This window comes from Oryctolagus cuniculus, chromosome 4 (genome assembly GCF_964237555.1).
Source record: "Oryctolagus cuniculus chromosome 4, mOryCun1.1, whole genome shotgun sequence".
Taxonomy (NCBI): domain Eukaryota; kingdom Metazoa; phylum Chordata; class Mammalia; order Lagomorpha; family Leporidae; genus Oryctolagus; species Oryctolagus cuniculus.
The window spans coordinates 56,217,655-56,240,441 of record NC_091435.1 but is presented as its reverse complement, the minus strand read 5'-3'; the positions used below and the strand labels follow the sequence as shown (position 1 = coordinate 56,240,441).

General features: G+C 43.7%; 1 protein-coding gene across 25 annotated transcripts in view; it reads left to right on the top strand.

The window, feature by feature from the left end:
• The first annotated feature begins 18,606 nt into the window (after positions 1-18,606).
• The window catches only part of SENP7 (SUMO specific peptidase 7), a 205,331-nt gene continuing 201,150 nt past the window's right edge, over positions 18,607-22,787 (top strand). For 19 of the 25 annotated variants that reach the window (XM_070072018.1, XM_051819127.2, XM_070072013.1 and 16 more), the window contains exon 1: positions 18,622-18,833. In XM_070072018.1, the coding sequence (XP_069928119.1) occupies positions 18,794-18,833 (40 nt within the window). In that variant the 5' untranslated portion in view covers positions 18,622-18,793. Of the gene's footprint in view, positions 18,834-22,787 lie in introns of all 25 variants that reach the window. The other 6 variants (XM_070072017.1, XM_051819124.2, XM_051819121.2 and 3 more) reach the window with 5 other exon arrangements.

Genomic DNA, 22,787 nt, shown 5'->3' with positions numbered 1-22,787 from the left:
TTTGGGCTAGTGTGTTCTGAGCCCCATCAATGGCATCAGAATGACTGCAGGAGTGACCTATAGGGTCTGTATAAGATGAGAATATGTCACCCCAAAAGACACAACTCTAGTGAAAGGATTTTTTTGAGCTGAAGTCATTTGAGAAAAAGCAGACACGGAATGAGCTCTTTGTTCTGCCTCATGTACCTGAAAAGAACACATATATTCCCCTTTATGAAGGTGTCATATATATGTATATATATACGTGTGTGTGTGTGTGTGTGTGTGTGTGTATATATATATAGTGATGTGAACACCAGAGTTGAGATGGCACCGAGAAAGTGTCCACATAAACAGACCAGACCTGACAGACTAGCCATTATCTACCATTAGTTTTGTATTTGTCTTCATTTTTGCCACCTGTAGAAACTTAAAATGTCTTTTCTTTGTATTGTCTCTTTTTCTCTTTAAATTTATCTGCCTCTTTTCAAATGGTGTAATGGCCTCCCAACCTATCATTTCTTTGTGTGGGGGGAATTTTTTTCTTTCTATGAGCCACCCCTGTGCCATGAAAATCCTTTATTAAAATTTTTTTAAATTAAAAAATTATTTTCTTTTTTTTAAAAGATTTATTTATTTATTTGAAAGTCAGAGTTACACAGAGAGAGGAGAGGCAGAGAGAGAGAAAGGTCTTCCATCCGATGGTTCACTCCCAAGTTGGCTGTGACGGCCGGAGCTGTGCTGATCCGAAGCCAGGAGCCAGAAGCTTCTTCAGGTCTCCATGTGGGTGCAGGGGCCCAAGGACCTGGGCCATCTTCTACTGCTTTCCCAGGCCATAGCAGAGAGCTGGATCAGAAGTGGAGCAGCTGGGACTAGAACTGGCACCCATATGGGATGCCGGCGCTTCAGGCCAGGGCGTTAACGCCACAGCGCCAGCCCCTAAAAAATTATTTTCATTTTATTTTAATGGTAGAGAAACAGAGGGAGATAAAGAAAGAGAGAAATCTTCCATCTACCGGTTCACTCCCCAAATGCTTTCAACAATCAGGACTGGGCCAGGATACAGCAAAAAGGCTGGAACTCCATCCAGGTATCCCAGTGAGTGCAGCGACCCAAGTTAATGGGGCCATTATCTGCTTGCCTCCCAGGGTGCACATTATTAGGAAGCTGGAACTTGAACCCAGGCACCTGATAAGAGATGTGGGCTTCCCAAGTGGTGTCTTAACCACTTATGTAAAATTCTCATGTGAAACTTTTTTGAAGATTCGTTTTATTTGAAAGGCAGAGTTACAGAGAGAGGGAGATACAGAAAGAAAGATCTTCCATCCATTGGTTTAGTCCCCAATGGCTGCAATGAGTGGAGCTGGGCCAGACTGAGAACAAAAGCCAGGAGCAGCTTCTTGATCTCCCACATGGGTGCAGGTGCCCAAGCATTGGGGCCATCTTCCACTGCTTTCCCAGGCACATTAGCAGGGAGCTGGATTGGAAGTGGAACAGTCAGGACACAAACTGGCACCTGTATGGCTAGTCATATTGGCCAATCTCCCATGGTCAATTGATGTTGTTAGGGATAGGCATCTGACTTTATTATCTTTTTAAAAGATTTTATTTATTTATTTATTTGTTTGTTTGTTTGAAAGGCAGAGATAGAGAGGAGGTGGAAGAGAGAGAGAGAGAGAGGGAGAGAGAGAGAGACATCTTCCATCTACTGCTTCACTCTCCAAATGGCTACAATAGCTGGGGCTGGGTGAGGCTGAAGCCAGGATCCAGGAGCTTCTTTTGGGTCACCCATGTAAGTGCAAGGGCCCAAGCACTTGGCCCATCCTCTGCTGCCTTCCCAGGTGCATTTGCAGGGAGCTGGATCAGAAGTAGAGCAGCCAGGACTCAAACTGGTGCCCATATGGGATGCTGGCATCACAGGTGGTGGCTTAGCCTGCTTAGCCACATGCCAACCTCCCATAATGTGTTTTTAATGTTATTTTCCACTCTGAGACAGTTCAACTCCTAGAATTGAGCCTCCATTGTTAAGCTCCATGTGGCTGAAAAGTTTCCTTTTAGGTTCTGATTTGCATTTTTTTCCCTTGTTGAATTGTTCCTGTATGGCTTGGTAACTCCATTCTTACACCTTGAAGGAGGTAGGAAGTGGTAAAACTAGTTTTGTTGCCTAGTTGCCACACTTGGTGTCAGGAGGGACCTCCAACAATGGCAGAGATTCCATACTGGGCCGCAGAAGGTGGGACTTAACACTTTTGCTGGAAGATGGGTGGTCAGACACCACCCCATCATGGTTGCCTCCATTCCTGGTTGCAGGCTGCATGCCTGGTAGGCAGTGCTGTGATTCCACCTCCCCCCCAAACTTTTTATTTAAGGTATACAAACTTCATGCATTTCATAAATGTAACTTCAGGAACATAGTGATTCTTTCTACCATACCCGCCCTCCCATCTGCACTCCCACTCTTCTTCCTCCTTCCTCTTCTATTCACATTCTTATTTTTTACTAAGATATATTTTCTTTTCTTTCTTTCTTTCTTTTTTTTTTTTTTTTGACAGGCAGAGTGGACAGTGAGAGAGAGAGACAGAGAGAAAGGTCTTCCTCTGCCCTTGGTTCACCCTCCAATGGCAACCGCGGCCGGTGCACTGTGGCCGGCGCACTGCGCTGATCCGATGGCAGGAGCCAGGTACTTATCCTGGTCTCCCATGGGGTGCAGGGCCCAAGGACTTGGGCCACCCTGCACTGCACTCCCTGGCCACAGCAGAGAGCTGGCCTGGAAGAGGGGCAACCGGGACAGAATCTGGCGCCCCAACCGGGACTAGAACCCGTGTGCCAGCGCCGCAAGGCGGAGGATTAGCCTAGTGAGCCGCAGTGCTGGCACTAAGATCTATTTTCAATTAACTTTGTACACATAAGATTAACTCTATACTAAGTAAAGAGTTCAACAAATAGTATGAAAAAAAAAACTTCCTCAACAGTCAAGATAAGGGCTATTCAAAATTATCACATCTCAAAATGTCAATTTTACTTCCACAGATTATTTTTTAGGTGCTCTATTAGTTACCACAGATCAGGGAGAACATATGGTATTTGTCCTTTTGGGACTGGCTTATTTCACTAAGTATGATCTTTTCCAGTTTCACCCACTTTGTTGGAAATGACTAGGTTTCATTTTTTTTTTTTTTTTACTGCTGTGTGGTATTCCATAGTGTACAAGTCCCATAATTTCTTTATCCAGTCTTCAGTTGATGGGCATTTGGGTTGATTCCATATCTTAGCTATTGTGAATTGAGCTGCAATAAACATGGGGTACAGATAATTCTTTTATTTGCTGATTTCATTTCCCTTGGGTAAATTCCCAGGAGTGGGATGCCTGGGTCATATGGTAGGTCTATATTGAGATTTCTGAGGTATCTCCAAACTGTCTTCCACAGTGGCTGTACCAGTTTACATTCCCATCAACAATAGATTAGGGTATTTTTTCCCCCACATCCTTACCAGCATTTGTTGTTTGTTGATTTCTGTTTGAAAGCCATTCTGACTGAGGTGAAATAAAACCTCATTGTGGCTTTAATTCAGTGTTGTGATTTTCAGTTTAATGCTGGTACCACCCTGGAGCATAGGCTCCAAATGTGGGGATCAATGCCTCCTAGGGTCAAGGACCCTAGGTACAGCAGTGAAAGCCCCCCAGAATTCAGGGCACTGAAGTTTTAGGGCTTAAACTAAACTCTGAATGCTGATTTCAGCTTAATGCTTGGCTTCTGTCACCCTGGAGCATGGACTCCAGGTGTGATATTGGCTGTCCCTTAGAGGTTGAAAGAAGCCTTAGTGCTGATGATGCTGCATACAGATATTTGGGGCACTGGGGAAAGGCCCCAAATAAAGACTAGTCAGTTGCATCCTCTAGTATACTGAAAACTTAGCAATGGCAGTGCCCACCAACCCTCCATAGTAGCCAGATATCCTAGGTACTGTGGTTTAAAAAATATGGGGTTTTGGGTAATGTTAATACTCTAGATCTGGATCAACCTTCAGGAAGTCCCCAAAGTGGGCTGGAACAGGGAACCCCACCTTGGGGTGTGAAAAGAGAGATCCTAGGACTTCAGATCTCATCTAATACAAGGTATTCAAGTCACATGTCTAAACATAATTGGACTTATGGAAAGACATGTCTGCTTTTACTTTTATTTTTCCAGGACTTTTCAGCTATGTATGACACTGCACTCATTCCTGTGGACTCACTTCTAAGGATACAGTTTCAAAAACAGGCCATGGAACTTCACCCACTCCTTCCCCACACCATGTGCTATATGATAAAAACAGCATTCCAAGTATTTATTAATATAGACAGGGACAAAGAGGAAAGAGTACTCCAGCATGGTGAGTAGTCCAGACTGCAGGAAATCACTGTAATCAGCAGTCAGCAACCTCAGAACCAGCTCAGGAGACATTCTGGCTTGGCTGAAAAGTCCATAGCATGGTGTTTCAGGTGTTGAAAGCCAAGACAATGGTACAACAAGTGTCTTTCTACAAAGGACCCCATGGCCCATGGCCCCAGTACAAGAGAACTGTTTTATTTTTATTTTTATTTTTATTTTTATTTATTTTTTTGACAGGCGGAGTGGACAGTGAGAGAGAGAGACAGAGAGAAAGGTCTTCCTTTAGCCGTTGGTTCACCCTCCAATGGCCGCCGCGGCTGGCGCGCTGCGGCTGGCGCGCTGTGACCGGCGCACTGCGCTGATCCGAAGGCAGGAGCCAGGTACTTATCCTGGTCTCCCATGGGGTGCAGGGCCCAAGGACTTGGGCCATCCTCCACTGCACTCCTGGGCCACATCAGAGAGCTGGACTGGAAGAAGGGCAACCAGGACAGAATCGGGCACCCCAACCAGGACTAGAACCCGGTATGCTGGCACCGCAGGTGGAGGATTAGCCTAGTGAGCCATGGTGCCGCCCAAGAAATGTTTTTTTTTTTTAACTTTTATTTAATGAATATAAATTTCCAAAGCACAGAATATTGATTACAATGACTCCCCCGCCCCCCCAAGAACTGTTTTTAAAAACAGGGAATGTCCCCTCCTTCAAAGGGAGGAGAGAGATCCCACTTTGCTCATGGTTTTATCTGATGACTGATGTGGTCCGAGGACTCATGGGGTTTTTATAGCCTAGACATCTCATGTCAAGAGCCTTGGATGATTACTCACATCAAAGGTAAGAGTGTTAATTTGTTTAGTGGACAACAAGAATCACTATGTTCTAACTTTAAAATTAACACTCTTATGTATGAGGTCAGTGATCACCTGCCGCTCTTGACATGAGCTGCCTAGGCTATGGAAGCCTTTTTTTTTTTAAGATGCCTTTTATTTAATGAGTACAAATTTCATAAGTACAACGTTAGGAATATAGTGATTCTTCCCACCATACCTGCCTTCCCACTCCCACTCCTACCCCATTTGCTCCTCTCCCATTCTCTACTAAGATTCATTTTCAGTTAACTTTATAAACAGAAGATCAGGGCCGGCGTCGCGGCTCACTAGGCTAATCCTCCGCCTTGTGGCGCTGGCACACCGGGTTCTAGTCCTGGTTGGGGTGCCGGATTCTGTCCCGGTTGCCCCTCTTCCAGGCCAGCTCTCTGCTGTGGCCAGGGAGTGCAGTGGAGGATGGCCCAAGTCCTTGGGCCCTGCACCCCATGGGAGACCAAAGATAAATACCTGGCTCCTGCCATCGGATCAGCGCAGTGTGCCGGCCGCAGCGTGCCGGCCATGGCGGCCATTGGAGGGTGAACCAACAGCTAAAGGAAGACCTTTCTCTCTGTCTCTCTCTCTCACTGTCCACTCTGCCTGTCAAAAAAAAAAAAATTAAAAAAAAGAAAAAAACCCCAGAAGGTCAGCTCTATACTAAGTAAAGATTTCAACAATTTGCACACACACACACACACACACAATATAAAAAGCTGTTTGAGAACAAGTTTTACAGTTAATTTTCATAGTACAACTGATTGAAGAGAGAGGTGCTGCATGGGGAGTTGGTGCTGCATGGGGAGTTATTGCACAGTGACTCCTGTTGTTAATCTAACAATTAACACTCTATGTGTGATGTCAGTGATCACCCAAGGTTGTTTTTTTTTTTTTTTTGACAGGCAGAGTTAGTGAGAGAGAGAGAGAGACAGAGAGAAAGGTCTTCTTTCCGTTGGTTCACCCCCCAAATGGCTGCTGCGGCTGGCGTGCTGCACTGATCTGAAGCCAGGAGCCAGGTGCTTCCTCCTGGTCTCCCATGTGGGTGCAGGGCCAAAGGACCTGGGCCATCCTCCACTGATGGATGATCCTCCACTGCCTTCCCAGGCCGCAGCAGAGAGCTGGACTGGAAGAGGCGCAACTAGGACAGAATCCGGCGCCCTGACTGGGACTAGAACCTGGTGTGCTGGCGCCACAGGCAGAGGATTAGCCTATTGAGCCACAGTGCCGGCCCCAAGGTTCTTGACATGAGCTGCCAAGGCTATGGAGCCTTTTTTTAAAAAAATTTTATTTAATGAGTGCATTTTTACATAGTACAACTTTAGGAATATGGTGGTTCTTTCCCCCATAACCCCCCCTCCCTGCCAGCTCCCATCCCACCTCCCGCTCCCTCCCTCATCTCCTTCTTCATTATGGTTCATTTTTAGTATGACTTTAGATACAGAGGACCAACTCTATGCTAAACATAGACTTCAACAATTTGCACCCACTCCCCACATACAACATACAAACTACAGTTTGGGGAGAGGATTTGCAGTCGATTCTCATATTACAATTCAGTAGGGACAGTGGAAGCCTTTTGAGTCCACAGTCTCTGTCAGTATGTTGACAAGGCCATAAGCAAAGTGGAAGTTCTCTCCTCCCTTCAGAGAAAAGTATATCCTTCTTTGGTAGCCACTTCTTTCCACTGGGGTCTCACCCACTGAAGTTCTTCATGTAGGACATTTTTTTTTTGCCACAATATATTGTCTTTCCTTGACTAAAATGCTACTTAAACAGTTGTCATTCTATGAATCTGCTGTATGGACTGCTTCCCATGTTGGGGCATTCATTCCTTTTTAATTCTTTTATTATTACCAGACACTTAATCCTATTTATATGATGACTTTGATACTTAATTCTATCTATATGATCACTTTAATACTTAATCCTATCCATATGATCACTTTATTTTTTTAACTTTTATTTAATAAATATAAATTTCCAAAGTACAACTTTTGGATTATAGCGCATATGATCACTTTAACACTTAAGATGATATTTTTACCACCCAGCTTAAGGGGATTTGGGGTCCCATGGCAAGTTTTTAAACTGTACCTTTAGAAGTCTGTAGGAATGTATGCAAAACTAAAGAGCTTTACAGTTACAAACTTCACACACTTCATAATTACAACTTTAGGAACATGTGATTCTTCTCACTGTGGTCTCCCACCCTTCTTCCTCCTCCCTCTCTTATTCTCTTATTTTTTACTAAATCTATTTTCAATTGACCTAAACACATATGATTAACTCTATGTTAAGTAAAGAGTTCAACAAACAGTAAAGACAAACAAGCACAAAAAAATTCTTCCTCAACAGTCAAGACAAGGGCAGTTCAAATCATTGCTTCTCAAAGCGTCAAGTTCATTTCTACAGATTGCCTTTTAGGTGATCTACTAGCTATCACAGGTCAGGGAGAACATATGGTGTTTGTCCTTTTGGGGCAGGCTTATTTCACTAAGCATGATGAAATGACCAGATTCCTTTTTTTTTTTTTTTTTTAACTGCTGTATGGTGTACCTATTCCATAATTTCTTTATCCAGTCTTAAGTTGACAGGCATTTGGGTTGATTCAATGTCTTAATTATTGTGAATTGAGGTGCAATAACCATGGGGGTACAGATACCTCTTTTATTTGTTGATTTCTTTTCCTTTGGGTAAATTCCCAGGAGTGGAATGGCTGGGCTATATGGTAGGACTATATTCAGATTTCTGAGGGATCTCCAAACTGTCTTCCATAGTACATTCCTGCCAACAGTGGATTAGGGTACTTTTTTCCACACATCCTCACCAGCATTTGTTGTTTATTGATTTCTGTATGAAAACCATTCTAGCTGAGGTGAGGAGAAACGTCAGTGTGGTTTTGATTTGCATTTCCTTGATGGCTAGTGATCCTGAGCATTTTTTCATGTGTCCATTGGCCATTTGGATTTCCTCTTTTGAGAAATGCCTATTTAAGTCCTTTGCCCATCTCTTAACTGGGTTGGTTGTGTTGTTGTTGTTGAGTTTTTCTTTCTTTCTTTCTTTCTTTCTTTCTTTCTTTCTTTCTTTCTTTCTTTCTTTCTTTCTTTCTTTCTTTCTTTCTTTCACAGGCAGAGTTAGTGAGAGAGAGAGACAGAGACAGAGACAGAGAGAAAGGTCTTACTTTTTCCATTGGTTCATCCCCAAAATGGCCGCCATGGCTGGTGCACTGCGCTGATCCGAAGCCAGGAGCCAGGTGCTTCCTCCTGGTCTCCCATGCGGGTGCAGGATCCAAGCACTTGGGCCATCCTTCACTGCCCTCCCGGGCCACAGCAGAGAGCTGGACTGGAAGAGGAGCAACTGGGACAGAATCTGATGCCCCAACTGAGACTAGAACCCAGGGTGCCGGTGCCGCAGGCGGAAGATTAACCAAGTGAGCCGCAGCGCCAGCCTGTTGAGTTTCTTGATCTCTTCACATATTCTGGTTATTAATCCTTTATCAGTTGTATAGTTTGCAAATAATTTCTACCATTCTGTCAGTTGTCTCTTCACTTTCCTGAGTGTGCCTTTTGTAGTACAGAAGCTTCTCAATTTGATGTAATCCCATTTGTTAATTTTCTCTCACTATTTTTTGGTAATGTCTGAATGTCTAATTCATTTGCTTGGAAGATATCTGCTGTCATCCCTGGGTGCATCCTTGAAGTTAATTGCTTGCAAGTTTAAGTCATTTGTTATTGTAGTACTGAGCACTAAGACAGTTTGGATGATCTTCCTACTGAAATAAAAGAGTAGATCCTTAAGTCTGGAGTAGGGAATGATTGGACAGGTTATGCATGCTATGCATATCAGAGTCCTTTTACAAGACAAGTTTATATTTCCTCATTGGCATCAGTAGCAGGTATATTCTAATAGGCCTAACCTATGTGATAGATCTCTAGAAAATCCAAATGTTGAGTTGTTTACTGATGGTGGTAGCTTTTTGAAGGAAGGAATTAGACAGGTTATGCAATAGTTGATCTTAGGTCAGGTATTGCCAACTGACTCAAAAGGCTCAACTTATTGCTTTGACTAGAGCCTTACAACTGGGAAAAGATCAGAGTCAATATTTACACAGACTCCACATGTGCTTTCATCGTTTACATGCATATGCAGCTATTTGGGGAAAAAGAGGCCTAGTTCCTGCAAAGAACTTTCCCATTAATTATGGGAGAGATATTAGTTCTCTTTTAGGCAATACTGGAACCTCTGGAAGTGGCTGTCATATACTGCAGGGGACACCAGAAGAAAGGTAGTCATGTTAGCAAAGGAAATACACTAACAGATAAGGCAGCAAAAAGAGCTGCTTCACAGATTTTAGAAATGGCTGCAGTACCTTAGCCTGTAGAGATAACTAAAAATCCTTACTATACTGAGTCTGAGATAGAATGGGCTTAGCAACATGGTTATATGCTATGGGTGATGGACTTTAAATAATAAGATCATGCTCCCAATGACCTTTCAGTGGAAAATTATTAAGGAAATGTATGGTTCTACTCATCTGAGAAGAGGAACTTTAAAGCAAATAATTTTGGGGGTATTTGGAGGGAAATAACTACAAACAGTCATAAGGGAAGTAATTCATTCCTGTCTCCTCTGTCTACAAAATAATACTAGTGGTCACATCAAGCTACCCCTCTTACTCCTGTACAAAGGAGAGGAACATATCCAAATGAAGACTGGCAAATAGAATTCACTAACATGCCCTCAGCAAATAATTACAAATATCTAATGTTCTTTTTGTTTCTTTAGACTTATTTATTTATTTGAAAGTCAGAGTTTCAAAGACAGGAAAGATAGAGAGATCTCCCATCTGCTGGTTCACTCCTCAGATGGTTGCAACAGCCAGGAATAGCCCAGGCTAAAACCAGGAGCCAGGAGCTTCTTCCAGGTCTCATGTAGGGAGCAGGGGCTCAAGCAGCCAGGCCATCCTCTGCTGCTATTCCCAGGCCATCAGCAGGGAGCTGGATTGGATGTGGAACAACTGGGACACAAACTGGTGCCCATGTGGGATGCCTGCATTGCAAGTGGCAGCTTTAACTGCTATGCCAAATTGCTGGCCCCTATTTGTTTTTATTAATACATTCACAGGATGGATAGAAACTTTTCCAACTCCATCAGAGAAGGCCCACGAGATGTCAAAAAAAAAAAATAGCTCAGGCCATTTGAGGGGTGAACCAATGGAAGACCTTTGTCTCTCTCTCTCTCACTGTCTAACTCTGTCAAATAAAAAAAAAAAATAGCTCAGCAGACAGCCATTGCTCTAGGGTGGTGGGTACAGATATGGGTTTCATTTCCAAGTATAGCATAAGCAAGAGGGAATTTGTAGCCAAGGAGCTGGGTGGGAGTCAGTGGATGGAAAATTACTAAAGAAATATCAGAGGTAAGGCTGATTTTAATAAAATTGGCCTCACAGAATTCTTAATTGAAGATTGTTCAGGGTGATCAGATATTACCTGAGGGATAGTTGAGGAATCTAATCAGATACTGGGGGTGATCAAAAATAGAAGATGGGGGGTTTTCTCTCTAAATTGAATTAGCGTAATTCAGTACACAACTAGCCTGACTATATTTGGCCAAGCAAAGAATCATTGTTACTATAGTAAAAATACTATAGCGTTGGTGTTTCATAAATAATAGAAATTTATTTCTGACAGTTCTGGAGGCTGGAGAATCCAAAATCAAGGTACCAATAGATTCCGTGTCTGGTGAGGACCAACTTCCTAGTTCATAGGCCGTGGTCTTCTCATGGTGTCTTCACAAGGCAGAAGGGGAAAGGGAGCTCTATGGGGCTTCTTTTACAAGGGCATTAATTTCTTTTCTTTCTTTCTTTCTCTCTTTCTTTCTTTCTTTTTTGACAGGCAGAGTTAGACAGTGAGAGAGAGAGAGAGAGAGACAGAGAAAAGGTCTTCCCTTTCATTGGTTCACCCCCCAAATGGCTGCCACGGCTGGCAAACTGCGCTGATCCGAAGCCAGGAGCCAGGTGCTTCCTCCTGGTCTCCCATGCAGGTGCAGGACACAAGCACTCGGGCCGTCCTCCACTGCCTTCCCGGGTCACAGCAGAGAGCTGGACTGGAAGAGGAGCCATTGGGACAGAATCCGGCACCCCAACCGGGACTAGAACCCGGGGTGCTGGTGCCGCAGGTGGAGGATTAGCCAAGTGAGCCATGGCGCCGGCCAAGGGCATTAATTTCATTCCTGGATGTGGAACACTCATGACCTAATCTCTTCTCTGTCGCTCCCCCATTCGCGGAGGAACGACACAGGACCCTGCGCTGTTCTTTTGTCTGCTCGGCCCTTCCCGGGTTTGCTGCTGGTCCTTCCCGGGTTGGCTGCTGACCCCTCCACCTCCGTGGAGGGGCGGCTCCCCCTGCCACTTTCCCCACTTCCACGGAGGAGTGGCACACCGCTGGCCGGCTCTCTCGGGGGCTGCTCAGATGTTATCCGGATGTTCCTGGTGCATGTTGTCTCTCTCCTCCTTTATAGTCCTCTTCCACCAATCCCAACTCTGCTACCCACACGGCGAGCATGCTGCTCTCCTCCAATCAGGAGCAGGATCAGCTCCTGCAGCTTGTCAAACTGATGAGGCAGCTGCGTAGAGGTTGTTTGGTCTCTTTCTCTCAGCGCCATATTGTGGGAGAGCAGATGCATAGAATAAGTCTTAATTCCAGTAACTTAGTCTAGTCTCAGTTGCTCCCCACACTTCTCCTAATCACATCTGAACTCTAAATGCTGTCATAATGGTTGTTATGTTTCTTTCTTTCCCTCCCTCCATCCCTCCCTCCCTTTCTTTCAGATTTTTATTTTATTTATTTGAAAGACAGAGTTACAGAGAGAGGGAGACACAGAGAGGGAGGTCTTCCATTTGCTGGTTCACTCCCCAGATGGCCACAATGGCCAGACTGGAACTGTGCTGATCTGAAGCCAGGAGCCTCCTCCAGGTCTTCCATGTGGGTGCAGGGGCCCAAGGACTTGGGCCATCTTCCACTGCTATCCCAGGCTACAGCAGCGAGCTGGATCATAAGAGGAGCAGCCGAGACTAGAACTGGTGCCCATATGGGATGCTGGCACTTCAGGCCAGGGCTTTAACATGCTGTGCCACAGCGTCAGCCCCGGTGTTATGTTTTAATATATGAATTTTGTAGGATTGAAGAAAACACATCCATTCAGTCTGCAGCTGCACTCCCAGAGCAAAGATGATCTTATAATGAACAACTGTGCTCAGCTGCTTTTTATTTTATTTTTTTATTTTTTGAAGATTTATTTATTTATTTGAAAGTTAGAGTTACACAGAGAGAGGAGAGGCAGAGAGAGAGAGAGAGAGAGAGAGAGAGAGAGAGGTCTTCCATCTGATGTTTCACTCCCCAGTTGGCTACAACTGCTGGAACTGTGCCTATCTGAAGCCAGGAGCCAGGAGCTTCTTCCAGGTCTCCCACGTGAGTGCAGGGACCCAAGGACTTGGGTCATCTTGTACTGCTTTCCCAGGCCATAGCAGAGAGCTGGATCGGAAAAGGAGCAGCCAGGACTAGAACCGGTGCCCATATGGGATGCCGGTGCTTCAGGCCAGGGCTTTAACCTGCTGCACCACAGCCCCAGCCCCAGTCGCTTTTTAAATAGTTTCTGTGGGCCCAGTTAGTTTAGCTTTAGCAAGAATTCTGCTGAGTCAGTTTAGTGAACATTACTCACCTTTGGTGTAGCTCATCAAATCCTTCATCCCCTAGCCTTGATATATTATCATCCTGATCTGCCTTCAACAAGAATCCCTCAACCTTGATATTTCTTCTTAGTAATTTTCTACTTAATGACCCCCTCACATTACTCCTGGGCTATCAATCCCCACTTATACTTGTTTTCAGGGTTAAGACTGATCTCCCATACTGAAAATTCCCAATTGCAGTAGTCCTTCTTGAATAAAATTGTCTTTTCTTTAACAAGTGTCATGAATACTTTTCTATTGAAAATTTTTCTTTTTTTATTTGAAAGGCAGATTTAGAGCGATAGCAAGAGCAGGAACGCGAGAGAGATCTTCCATTCGCTGGTTCACTCCCCAAATGGTCGCAAAGGCCAAGGCTGGGTCAGGCTGAAGGCAGGAGCCAGGAGCTTCTTCCAGATCTCCAATATGGGTGCTGGGTTCCAAGTACTTGGGTCATCCTCCACTGATTTTTCAGGCACATTAGCAGGGAGCTAGATTGGAAGTGAAGCAGCCATGTCTTGAACCGGTGCCCATATGGGTGACTGGAGTCACAGGTGGAGGCTTAACTTGCTGTGTCTCAATACTGGCCCTGAACATAACTCTTTCTCAATCTTCTAGCTCCATCTGATCTGAACTTCTTTCTTCTGCCTTAAGACCTTTGCATACGCTGTTTGCCCATGACTTTTTTCTCCTAGCTTATAATTATTGTCCCAAATCAAGTATCATTTTCTCAGGAAAATATTCCCTGAACCCCAAGACTAGTTAGCTCTTATGCTAGATATCCCATGGCACCTTTTACTTTTTTTTTTTAAACTTTTGTTTAATGACTATACATTTCCAAAGTACAGCTTATGGATTACAATGGCTTTTCCCCCACCAATGACTTCCCTCCCACCCGCAACCCTCCCCTTTCCCGCTCTCTCTCCCCTTCCATTCACATCAAGATTCATTTTCAATTCTCTTTATATACAGAAGATCAGTTTAGTGTGCATTAAGTAAAGATTTCAACAGTTTGCACCCACATAGAAACACAAAGTGAAATATACTGTTTGAGTACTCGTTATAGCATTAAATCACAATGTACTGCACATTAAGGACAGAGATCCTACATGAGGAGTAAGTACATAGTGACTCCTGTTGTTGACTTAACAAATTGACACTCCTGTTTATGGCATCAGTAATCTCCCTATGCTCCAGTCTTGAGCTGCCAAGGCTATGGAAGCCTTTTGAGTTCACCGACTCTTATCTTATTTAGACAAGGTCATAGTCAAAGTGGAAGTTCTCTCCTCCCTTCAGAGAAAGGTACCTCCTTCTTTGAAGACCTGTTCTTTCCACTGGGATCTCATTTACAGAGATCTTTCATTTAGTTTTTTTTTTTTTTCCCAGAGTGTCTTGGCTTTCCATGCCTAAAATACAATTTAATACTTTATCCCTTTTAGTATTTTTTTTTTGTTCTACTTAATCCTATTGGTTGAACTCTGTAATTAACACACAATTATTCTTAGGTGTTTAAATTTTAACTGAAAAGTGATCCCTGTTAAATAAAAGAGTGGGAATAAGAGAGGGAGGAGATGTACAATTTGGGACATGCTCAATCAGACTTGCCCCAAATGGTGGAGTTAGAAATGTGCCAGGGGATTCCAATACAATCCCATCAAGGTTGCATTTACCAATACAATCTCACTAGTCCAAGTGATCAATTTCAGTTCACAATTGATCATACTGATAGGTCCAAGAGTCAAAGGGATCACATAAATAAGACTAGTGTCTGCTAATACTAACTGATAGAATAAAAAAGGGAGAGAATGATCCAATATGGGAAGCGGGATACACAGCAGACTCATAGAATGGCAGATGTCCTAAATAGCACTCTGGCCTCAGAATCAGCCCTTAAGGCTGAAGAGCCCATGAGAGTATTTTTTTTTAATTTTTATTTATTTTTTATTTTTAGACTTTAATAAATATAAATTTCAAAATATAACTTTTGGATTATAGTGGCTTTTCCCCTCAAAACCTCCCTCCCACTCACAACCGTCCCATCTCCCACTCCCACTTCCATCCCATATTTCATCAAGATTCATTTTCTTTTTTTTTTTTTAATTTAATTTAATTTTTTTTTTGACAGGCAGAGTGGACAGTGAGAGAGAGAGACAGAGAGAAAGGTCTTCCTTTTGCCGTTGGTTCACCCTCCAATGGCCACCACGGCCGGCGCGCTGCGGCCGGCACACTGCGCTGATCTGATGGCAGGAGCCAGGTACTTATCCTGGTCTCCCATGGGGTTCAGAGCCCAAGCACTTGGGCCATTCTCCACTGCACTCCCTGGCCACAGCAGAGAGCTGGCCTGGAGAGGGGCAACTGGGACAGAATCCGGCGCCCTGACCGGGACTAGAACCTGGTGTGCCGGCGCCGCAAGGCAGAGGATTAGCCTAGTGAGCTGCGAGCTGGCCTTAAAGATTCATTTTCAATTATCTTTATATACAGTAGATAAACTTGGTATGTACTAAGATTTTAACAGTTTGCATCCACACAGATGCACCAAGTATAAAGTACTGTGAGTACTGGTTTTACCGTTAATTCGCGTAGTACAACACATTAAGGACAGAGATCCTACATGGGGAGCAAGTGCACAGTGACTCCCGTTGTTTACTTAACAAATTGACACTCTTATTTATGATGTCAGTAATCACCTGAGTCTCTTGTCATGAGCTGTCAAGGCTATGGAAGCCTCTTGATTTCACAAACTCTGACCTTATTTAGACAAGGCCATAATCAAAGTGGAAGTTTTCTCCTCCCTTCAGAGAAAGGTACCTCCTTCTTTGATGGCCCGTTCTTTCCACTGGGATCTCACTCACAGAGATCTTTTATTTAGGTGATTTTTTTTTTTTTTTTTTTTTTTTTTTTTTTTTTTGCCACAGTGTCTTGGCTTTCCATGCTTGAGAAACTTTCATGGGCTTTTTAGCCAGATCTGAATGCCTTAAGGAATGATTCTGAGGCCAGAGTGCTGTTTAGGATTCCTCCATGTTAATAGGTGTACATCCTTTCCCAGCTGGTGTTCTACATGATGTTTATTGTTAAGAAGTGCAACAGCATGGACTTTGCTTATCGCTTTCCACTTACTACAATTAAGCAGGTCCATAAAGAAGCCTTCACATGCAATGAAGACAACATTCTTTTCTTCAGTCTGAGAAATGTAGTAATCTCCAATGTAAACCACATGTTCTTTAGGGTTTTTGGTGCCTCCTCCTCCTCACTGGGGAGAATGCATGAGATAAAATTTCTCTGCCTGAACCATTTTTTTCAGGAAGAGGACTCAATATTTTGTGTTAAAAGGGCTTTCCATTCTTTATGTCATTATGTCCACAGAATTTTCATTGGAGTTTGATACAATTACATCATATTTTGCCTACAATATTATTTGAAAACCTGATATCTTACTTCCATATTGTAGACCATGATGTATTATTGTTGCCTGCTGACTCCACTGACCAGCTCAAAAGACCCATTGGGCTTTTTAGGAGGATGAAAATAGCAGAATGATAATTTGGCAATGCACTATCATTTGTGTAAAAGTAGTTTTTTGTTCATTATCAGCCTGGGGTGGGTTATATACTTTTTGTAATTTGCACGTTTTTGTCGAAACCCCAGAAATGTATCAGATGGCCAAGACTCTCTAGCATTTGCTATTTTTCCCAGGTACATTTTTATTAGAAAGACAAAAGGCCTTTGTGTATCAATTCACATTTTTCATTGAGTCACTTTTAAGTTCTAGTCAGTAAGTCAGATTGTTCAGTAAATCTTTGGAAGCTTAGATCCTGAGATTTTGGTAATCATGGAGAAAAAAAAATTTCAGTTTGCTAAATTCTTCCTCTAGGAAATCATGCTAATTATGCCATTTAAGGAGCCCTTTTAATCAAACTTTGAACCTATAGTAAAAACTTTAAATTGGGGCAGGCGTTGTGGCATAAGTGGTGGGTTAAGTTACTGCCTGCAACAACCTGTTCATGTGCTGCCTACTCCACTTTCAATCCTGCTCCCTCCTAATGAATCTGGGAAAGCAGCAGCAGATGGCCCAAGTGCTTGGACCCCTACACCCACATAGGAGACCTGGATGGAATTCTGGACTCCTGGCTTCAATCTGGCCCAGCCCTGGCCATTGCCACCATTTGGGGAGTGAACCAGCAGATGGAAGATCTCTTTCTCTCTCTGTTTTCTCCTCTCTCTCTCTCTGTAACTCTGCCTTTCAAATAAATAAATCTTTTTTTTTTTTTTAATTTGACAGTGAGAGAGAGAGAGACAGAGAGAAAGGTCTTCCTTCCATTGGTTCACCCCCAAATGGCCACTATGGCCGAAACTACGCCAATCCGAAGCCAGGAGCCAGGAGTCTCTTCCTGGTCTCCCATGTGGGTGCAGGGCCCAAGCACTTGGGCCATTCTCCACTGCCTTCCTGGGCCACAGCAGAGAGCTGGACTGGAAGAGGAGCAACCTGGACTAGAACCCGGCGCCCATATGGGATGCCTGTGCCTCAGGTGGAGGACCAACCAAGTGAGCCATGGTGCTGGCCCCAAAATAAATCTTTAAAAAAAAACTTGAACTCAAAATAATTATGCACAGTTGTGAGAAACTGAATATAACAAGTCACAGCTACCAGACCATATAAAAACACAGAACTTTGACCTATACCCTATAGCAACCTCCCCAGGAAGCCACCCACTTCTCTGTAATAAACCACACAAGAATTCAGTATGGCATGTGCAGGAAGCCACATTTCTATCTCTACTGACAATCCAGGAAGCAAACCAATAATTTCTTTCCGAACTGGCCCCACATGGCCAGCTTGTTTAATTTTTGCCAGCACTTCCAACTTGGGAACAGTCCAAGAAAGACAAGTACTTGTATGTACCTCTAGCTAATCACATGAGATACTGACAGCCTCCATGTTTTAACTACTCATCAGCCAAATCTGAACTCTTCTCTTCTTCCACTGTAAAACTTTCTCAGTCCTCTGACTTTCCTTGAATCTCTGTCAGAATTGAAATGATAATTCAGTATAATTATATAAAGTACCAGATACTGAATTAAGACAGGGCTAGTCCCTTAAGTACCATAAATGTTAGTTGAATGAATGCTAAGTTTTAGCCACCTACTTTTTGTCATCATCTTAGCATATTATGTTTCAATCAAGGTCTAGTCTTTTTTTTCACCTAGGTATTTAAAAAGGAAGAACTTTAATTTTAAAATGAGATCCTTTTTATTAGGAGGATACTTTCTCTTTGCTGACCTAAATTTATTTCTGTTCCAATGCTAAACTGCTAGCCTATTATTATAAGGTGATCATGCAAACTTAATGTTTTTGAATTTGAGGAAGCCCCTTGAGGACAAACATATAGGACAGGCTGTGAGACCATCAATATTGCAAATGGTAACGTTTCATTCTATTCTAGGGCCACCTAGGGAGGTCGAGTGAACTAGAGTTTTCTTAACGTTCTCTCCTCATAATTTTTGCCGACCTAGTCTTCGAAATAAATACACCTTTTAGGAATCTAGGCTAAAATCGAGCACCCAGCTTCACTTCTCCAGAAAGGCAGAAATCAAACAAAAACTGCCACCAAATAATACACAGACGGTGGCAGCGAGCAGAGAAAACAAGTCCCAGGAAGTGATTTCCGGGTGGAGGTGGGAGGGGCAGCTGATTTCCGGTCTGAGGGCCGGCGATGGCTCTTGCGCAAGCGTAGCTCGTACTTCCCTGTTTTTTTTTTCTTTTTTTTTTCTTCCCCTCTCCCTTTCCCCCTCCTTCCCCCAAGCCTGAGGGGTCTTGAGGTGACAGCGCCTGCAACCGGGAGTCCAGAAGCTGGAGAAAAAGATGGACAAGAGGAAGCTCGGGCGACGGCGATCTTCATCCGGTGAGGAAGGGTTAGAGGAGGACTGATCTGCTTGTCTCCTACCTGGCTGGGCAAATGGGAGGCGCAGGCGGCGACAGGCGTTGCGGCCCAGGGCGGGGAGGGGAGGGGACGGAGAAGGAGGGGCGCGCACAATGGAAGGCCTCTGGGTCGCCCCCGCCCCCCGAACCGAAAACCCAGTCCGAGCTGTCATCGAAACCTCAGCTGTTTTTCACCTCGACAGCCCTTTCATTTTCCCCTCTGGCAAACGCTGAGCGCCCTGGGCCCACGGCTCTCTCCGGTTGGCTTGCTCCTCTCCTGCCACGCCTTCCCGTTATTCCACCGACGTTCGGGTTTCAGCGCCAGCTCCGCGGCTGACCCCACTCCCCTCTATTGCCTGGCTTCCCTCTGGGCCTCCCTGCCCCCACCCGGGGCAGGTAGAAGCCGCTGCACGGACGAAAGGCGGGGCTTGCTAATTGACACTTCGTTCGGTCGAGAAATGCCTCCCTCTCTCCTTCGGAACGCGCCCGCACCGTAGCCTTTTTCTTTTTCTTTCTTTTTTGCTTTTCCAGCTTTGTCCTGCATTTTCCAAAAGTGATTGAGAGTCGAACAAAGGACTTGAAGCCGTGCTTTCGTTGTCTTGTTATTCTGAAACATAGTTTTGTCTTCGAAATTGCTTTAAGGTTTAAATGATGGTGTTGAGCTTCTTGTAGTGTGTATGTCTCGATGGCACAAAATGGAATTATAAGATGTGAGATAGAGTTCCTCCCGGGCAACAAGTTTTGTCAAACATTTCATCCACCAAGGTCTCTCAAGCCTTTAGCTTAAGCCCTTCAGACGGGCGAGGAGAGGACCAGGACTCTAATGAGCTTGCCATCCAGTACACAAGCTAACATCTGATGAAACAGTTTTTAATTGTGCTACTTATTTTTGTAGAAGCAGTGCTAACAGTTTCAGATTTATTAAGGAGTGCCCTCTGAAAGTGAATCTCGAACGTTTTTTTGGTTGTTTGGTTTTCACTGCAAGGGATTTAAAAAAAAAAAGGCAACAGAGACATATTCTCTAACAGTTGAATGGAATAATGAAGTATGTGGGAGCAAGCGAGAATCACCATTAAAAATGCTTAAAAGCAGAAGTACAACAGATATGCAAGTATTAGACTTATAGACTAGAAATTTCAATAAAGTTTTGAATTAAAACAGGAAAGTTCTGGGGCTGGAATTGTGACATGGCATGTTAAGCTGCCACATGCAATGCCTGAGATTGCTGGTTGCTCAACGTCCTATCCAGCTTTCTGCTAATATGCCTGGAAATGCCCTTGAGGTGGGCCCAAGTCCCTGCCTTCATGTGAGAGACCTGGATGAAGCTCCTGGCTTCAGCCTGGCTGAGCCCTGGTCATTCTGGCCATTTGGGGAATGAACCAGCTGATGGAAGAGTCTCTCTCTCTCTCTCTCTCTCTGCCTCTCCCTCTCTCCCTTTCTGTCTGTAATTCTGCCTTTCAAATAAATGAATAGATCTTAAAAAAAACAAATAGAAACGTTTTGGGACTATTGTGACTCAGTGGGTTAACTGCCACTTGGGATGCTGGCATTTCATATTGGAGTGCCAGTTGGAGTCCTGACTGCTCTGCTTCTGAACCAGCTTCCTGCTTGTGTGCCTGGGGAGTCAGTGGGAGATGGCCAAGGTGGCCTGTGCCACCCAAATGGGAGACCAGGATGGAATTTCTGGGTCCTGGCTTCTGAATGGCTCAGGACTGGCTGTTGTGGCCATTTGGGCAGTAAACCAGTAGATGAAAGATCTCTTTCTCTGATTCTCCCTCTCTGCCTTTCTAAATAAATATATTTTAAAAGATTTTATTTTTATTTTATTTATTTGTAAGAGTTACAGGGATAGGTAGAGAAACAGAGAGGTTTTCCATTGCTGCTTCACTCCCCAAACGTCTGCAACAGCTAGAGCTGAGCCGATCTGCAGCCAGGAGCTTCTTCTGGGTCTCCCATGTGGGTGCAGGGGCCCAAGGACTTGGTCCATCCACTGCTGCTTTTCCAGGCACATTAGCAGGGAGCTGGATTGGAAGTGGAACAGCCGAGACTCAAACTGGCGCCCGTATGGGATGCTGGCACTGCAGGCTGGGGCGTTAACCCACTGTGCTACAGCACTGGCCGCTCAAATACATAAATCTTAAAAACAAAAAGGAAGATTCTGGGGCAGGTGTTATAGTGCAAGTGGTTAAGCTGCTACTTGGGATACCCAGATCATGTACTGGAGTGCATGTTCTAGTCCTGGCTACTCTGCTTCCTATCCAGCTCTTTGTAAATGGTCCAGTGTAAATGGTCCAGGATGCAGTAGATGATGGCTCAAGTACATGAGTTCCTGCCACCCATGTGGGAGACCTGGATTGACTTTCTGGCTCAGGGCTTCAGCCTGCCATAGCCCCATCTGTTGTGGTCATTAAGGAAGAATGAAACAACAGATGAAAGGTTTCTTTCTGTCTCTCTGTCTCTCTCGCACTTGGCTGTTCAAATAAATAATAAATAAATCTTAAAAAAAAAAACCAGGAAAGTTAAATTAATTTGCAGGTTTTCAACTGATTGATTATTCCTGGAACACCCTTAGAGATCTGTGTCACTCTCATTTGCAGTTAAGAATATATATATTTTTTAAGCAGGTGGTTAGGTACAGTGCTAAGAACTTTATAAACTAATTCTTTCAAAAGCTTTTTAAGGTGATTATTTATGCTTTACAGGTGAGGAAACAGAGATTTAGAGAGGATAACTGTTAACTATAACTATTAAGAAACAGGATTCAAAAATCTGGTCTGATTACATAATCTATAGTTTAAACTATTTACTGCAGTGGAGTGGAGGTAAGGGAAAGGATTTCATGGAAATGAGTGTAATGACTATAGGTAGAAAATTTGTTTTGCTGCTAGATTTTCAGAGCATTTTATGTGCTGTTGCACATTATGCTTCTTCAAGAGAATGGCTGAGCTTGCAGGGTTTTTATTTTCTTTTTCTTTAAGAAAATATTATTTTATTTGAAAGGCAGAGCAACAGAGAGTAGAGGGAGGGAGGGGGAAAGGGAGTAGGAGGGAGGGAGGGAGTGAGGGAGAGAGAGAAAGAGAGAAAGAGAGAAAGAAAGAGAAAGTATCTTCCATCCACTGGTTCATTCCCCAAATGACTGCATCAGGAACACCACTCCCTTGAGGGTGCAGAAACCCAAATACCTAGACCATCACCTGCTGCATTCCCAGGCACAGTAGAATGGAGGTGTATTTGAAGCAGAGCAGCCATGACTTGAACTAGCACTCTGATACGGGATGCTGGCATCACAAGCAGCAGCTTAACTCACTGTGCCACAACACAAACCCCTCCGTGTTTTTAAAACTTGATTTTGAATATCTCTCCTCTCCCCAGTTTCATCTTTGAGGTACTAGTGTTCTGTGTTGATATACCTTGTGTTCTTGTTATACAAGTTTGAGTAGGTCCAGAGGATGGATGCTTGCTTTGCATTGGAATTAAAATGAGTCATAATTGAAGTTCAAAATGAGAACCTACAATTAATCATGATACAGCTATATTACTTGTAGAAATGTTAGCTGAATCCATTGGAATGAATGGAATTACCCACAAAAATAGCAGAGTGAGAAGTCTTGAATCACATGATGAATTTCAAAGTAGGGAGAGCATGACATTGGTATGCAGTTAGGCAGTGATAGGTTTAGTGGAGGAGGATGAAAAAGAATACTAACATTGTTTCAGAGAGTTAAAGTAGTATGAGGGTACTGAATTTGGCAATTAGGAGACCAGTTTTACTACTGGTAAAAGCAGAATACAAGATCCAGATTTCAAGAGGCTAAATGAATGGGTGGTGATGAGGAAATAGCAAAAGTAAGCTGAGAAAATTGGATGGAAGAGGAAGTCTTGGTTAAAACAAGTATGCATTTTTAGTAGTGGCAGGTTTTTTTTTGACAGGCAGAGT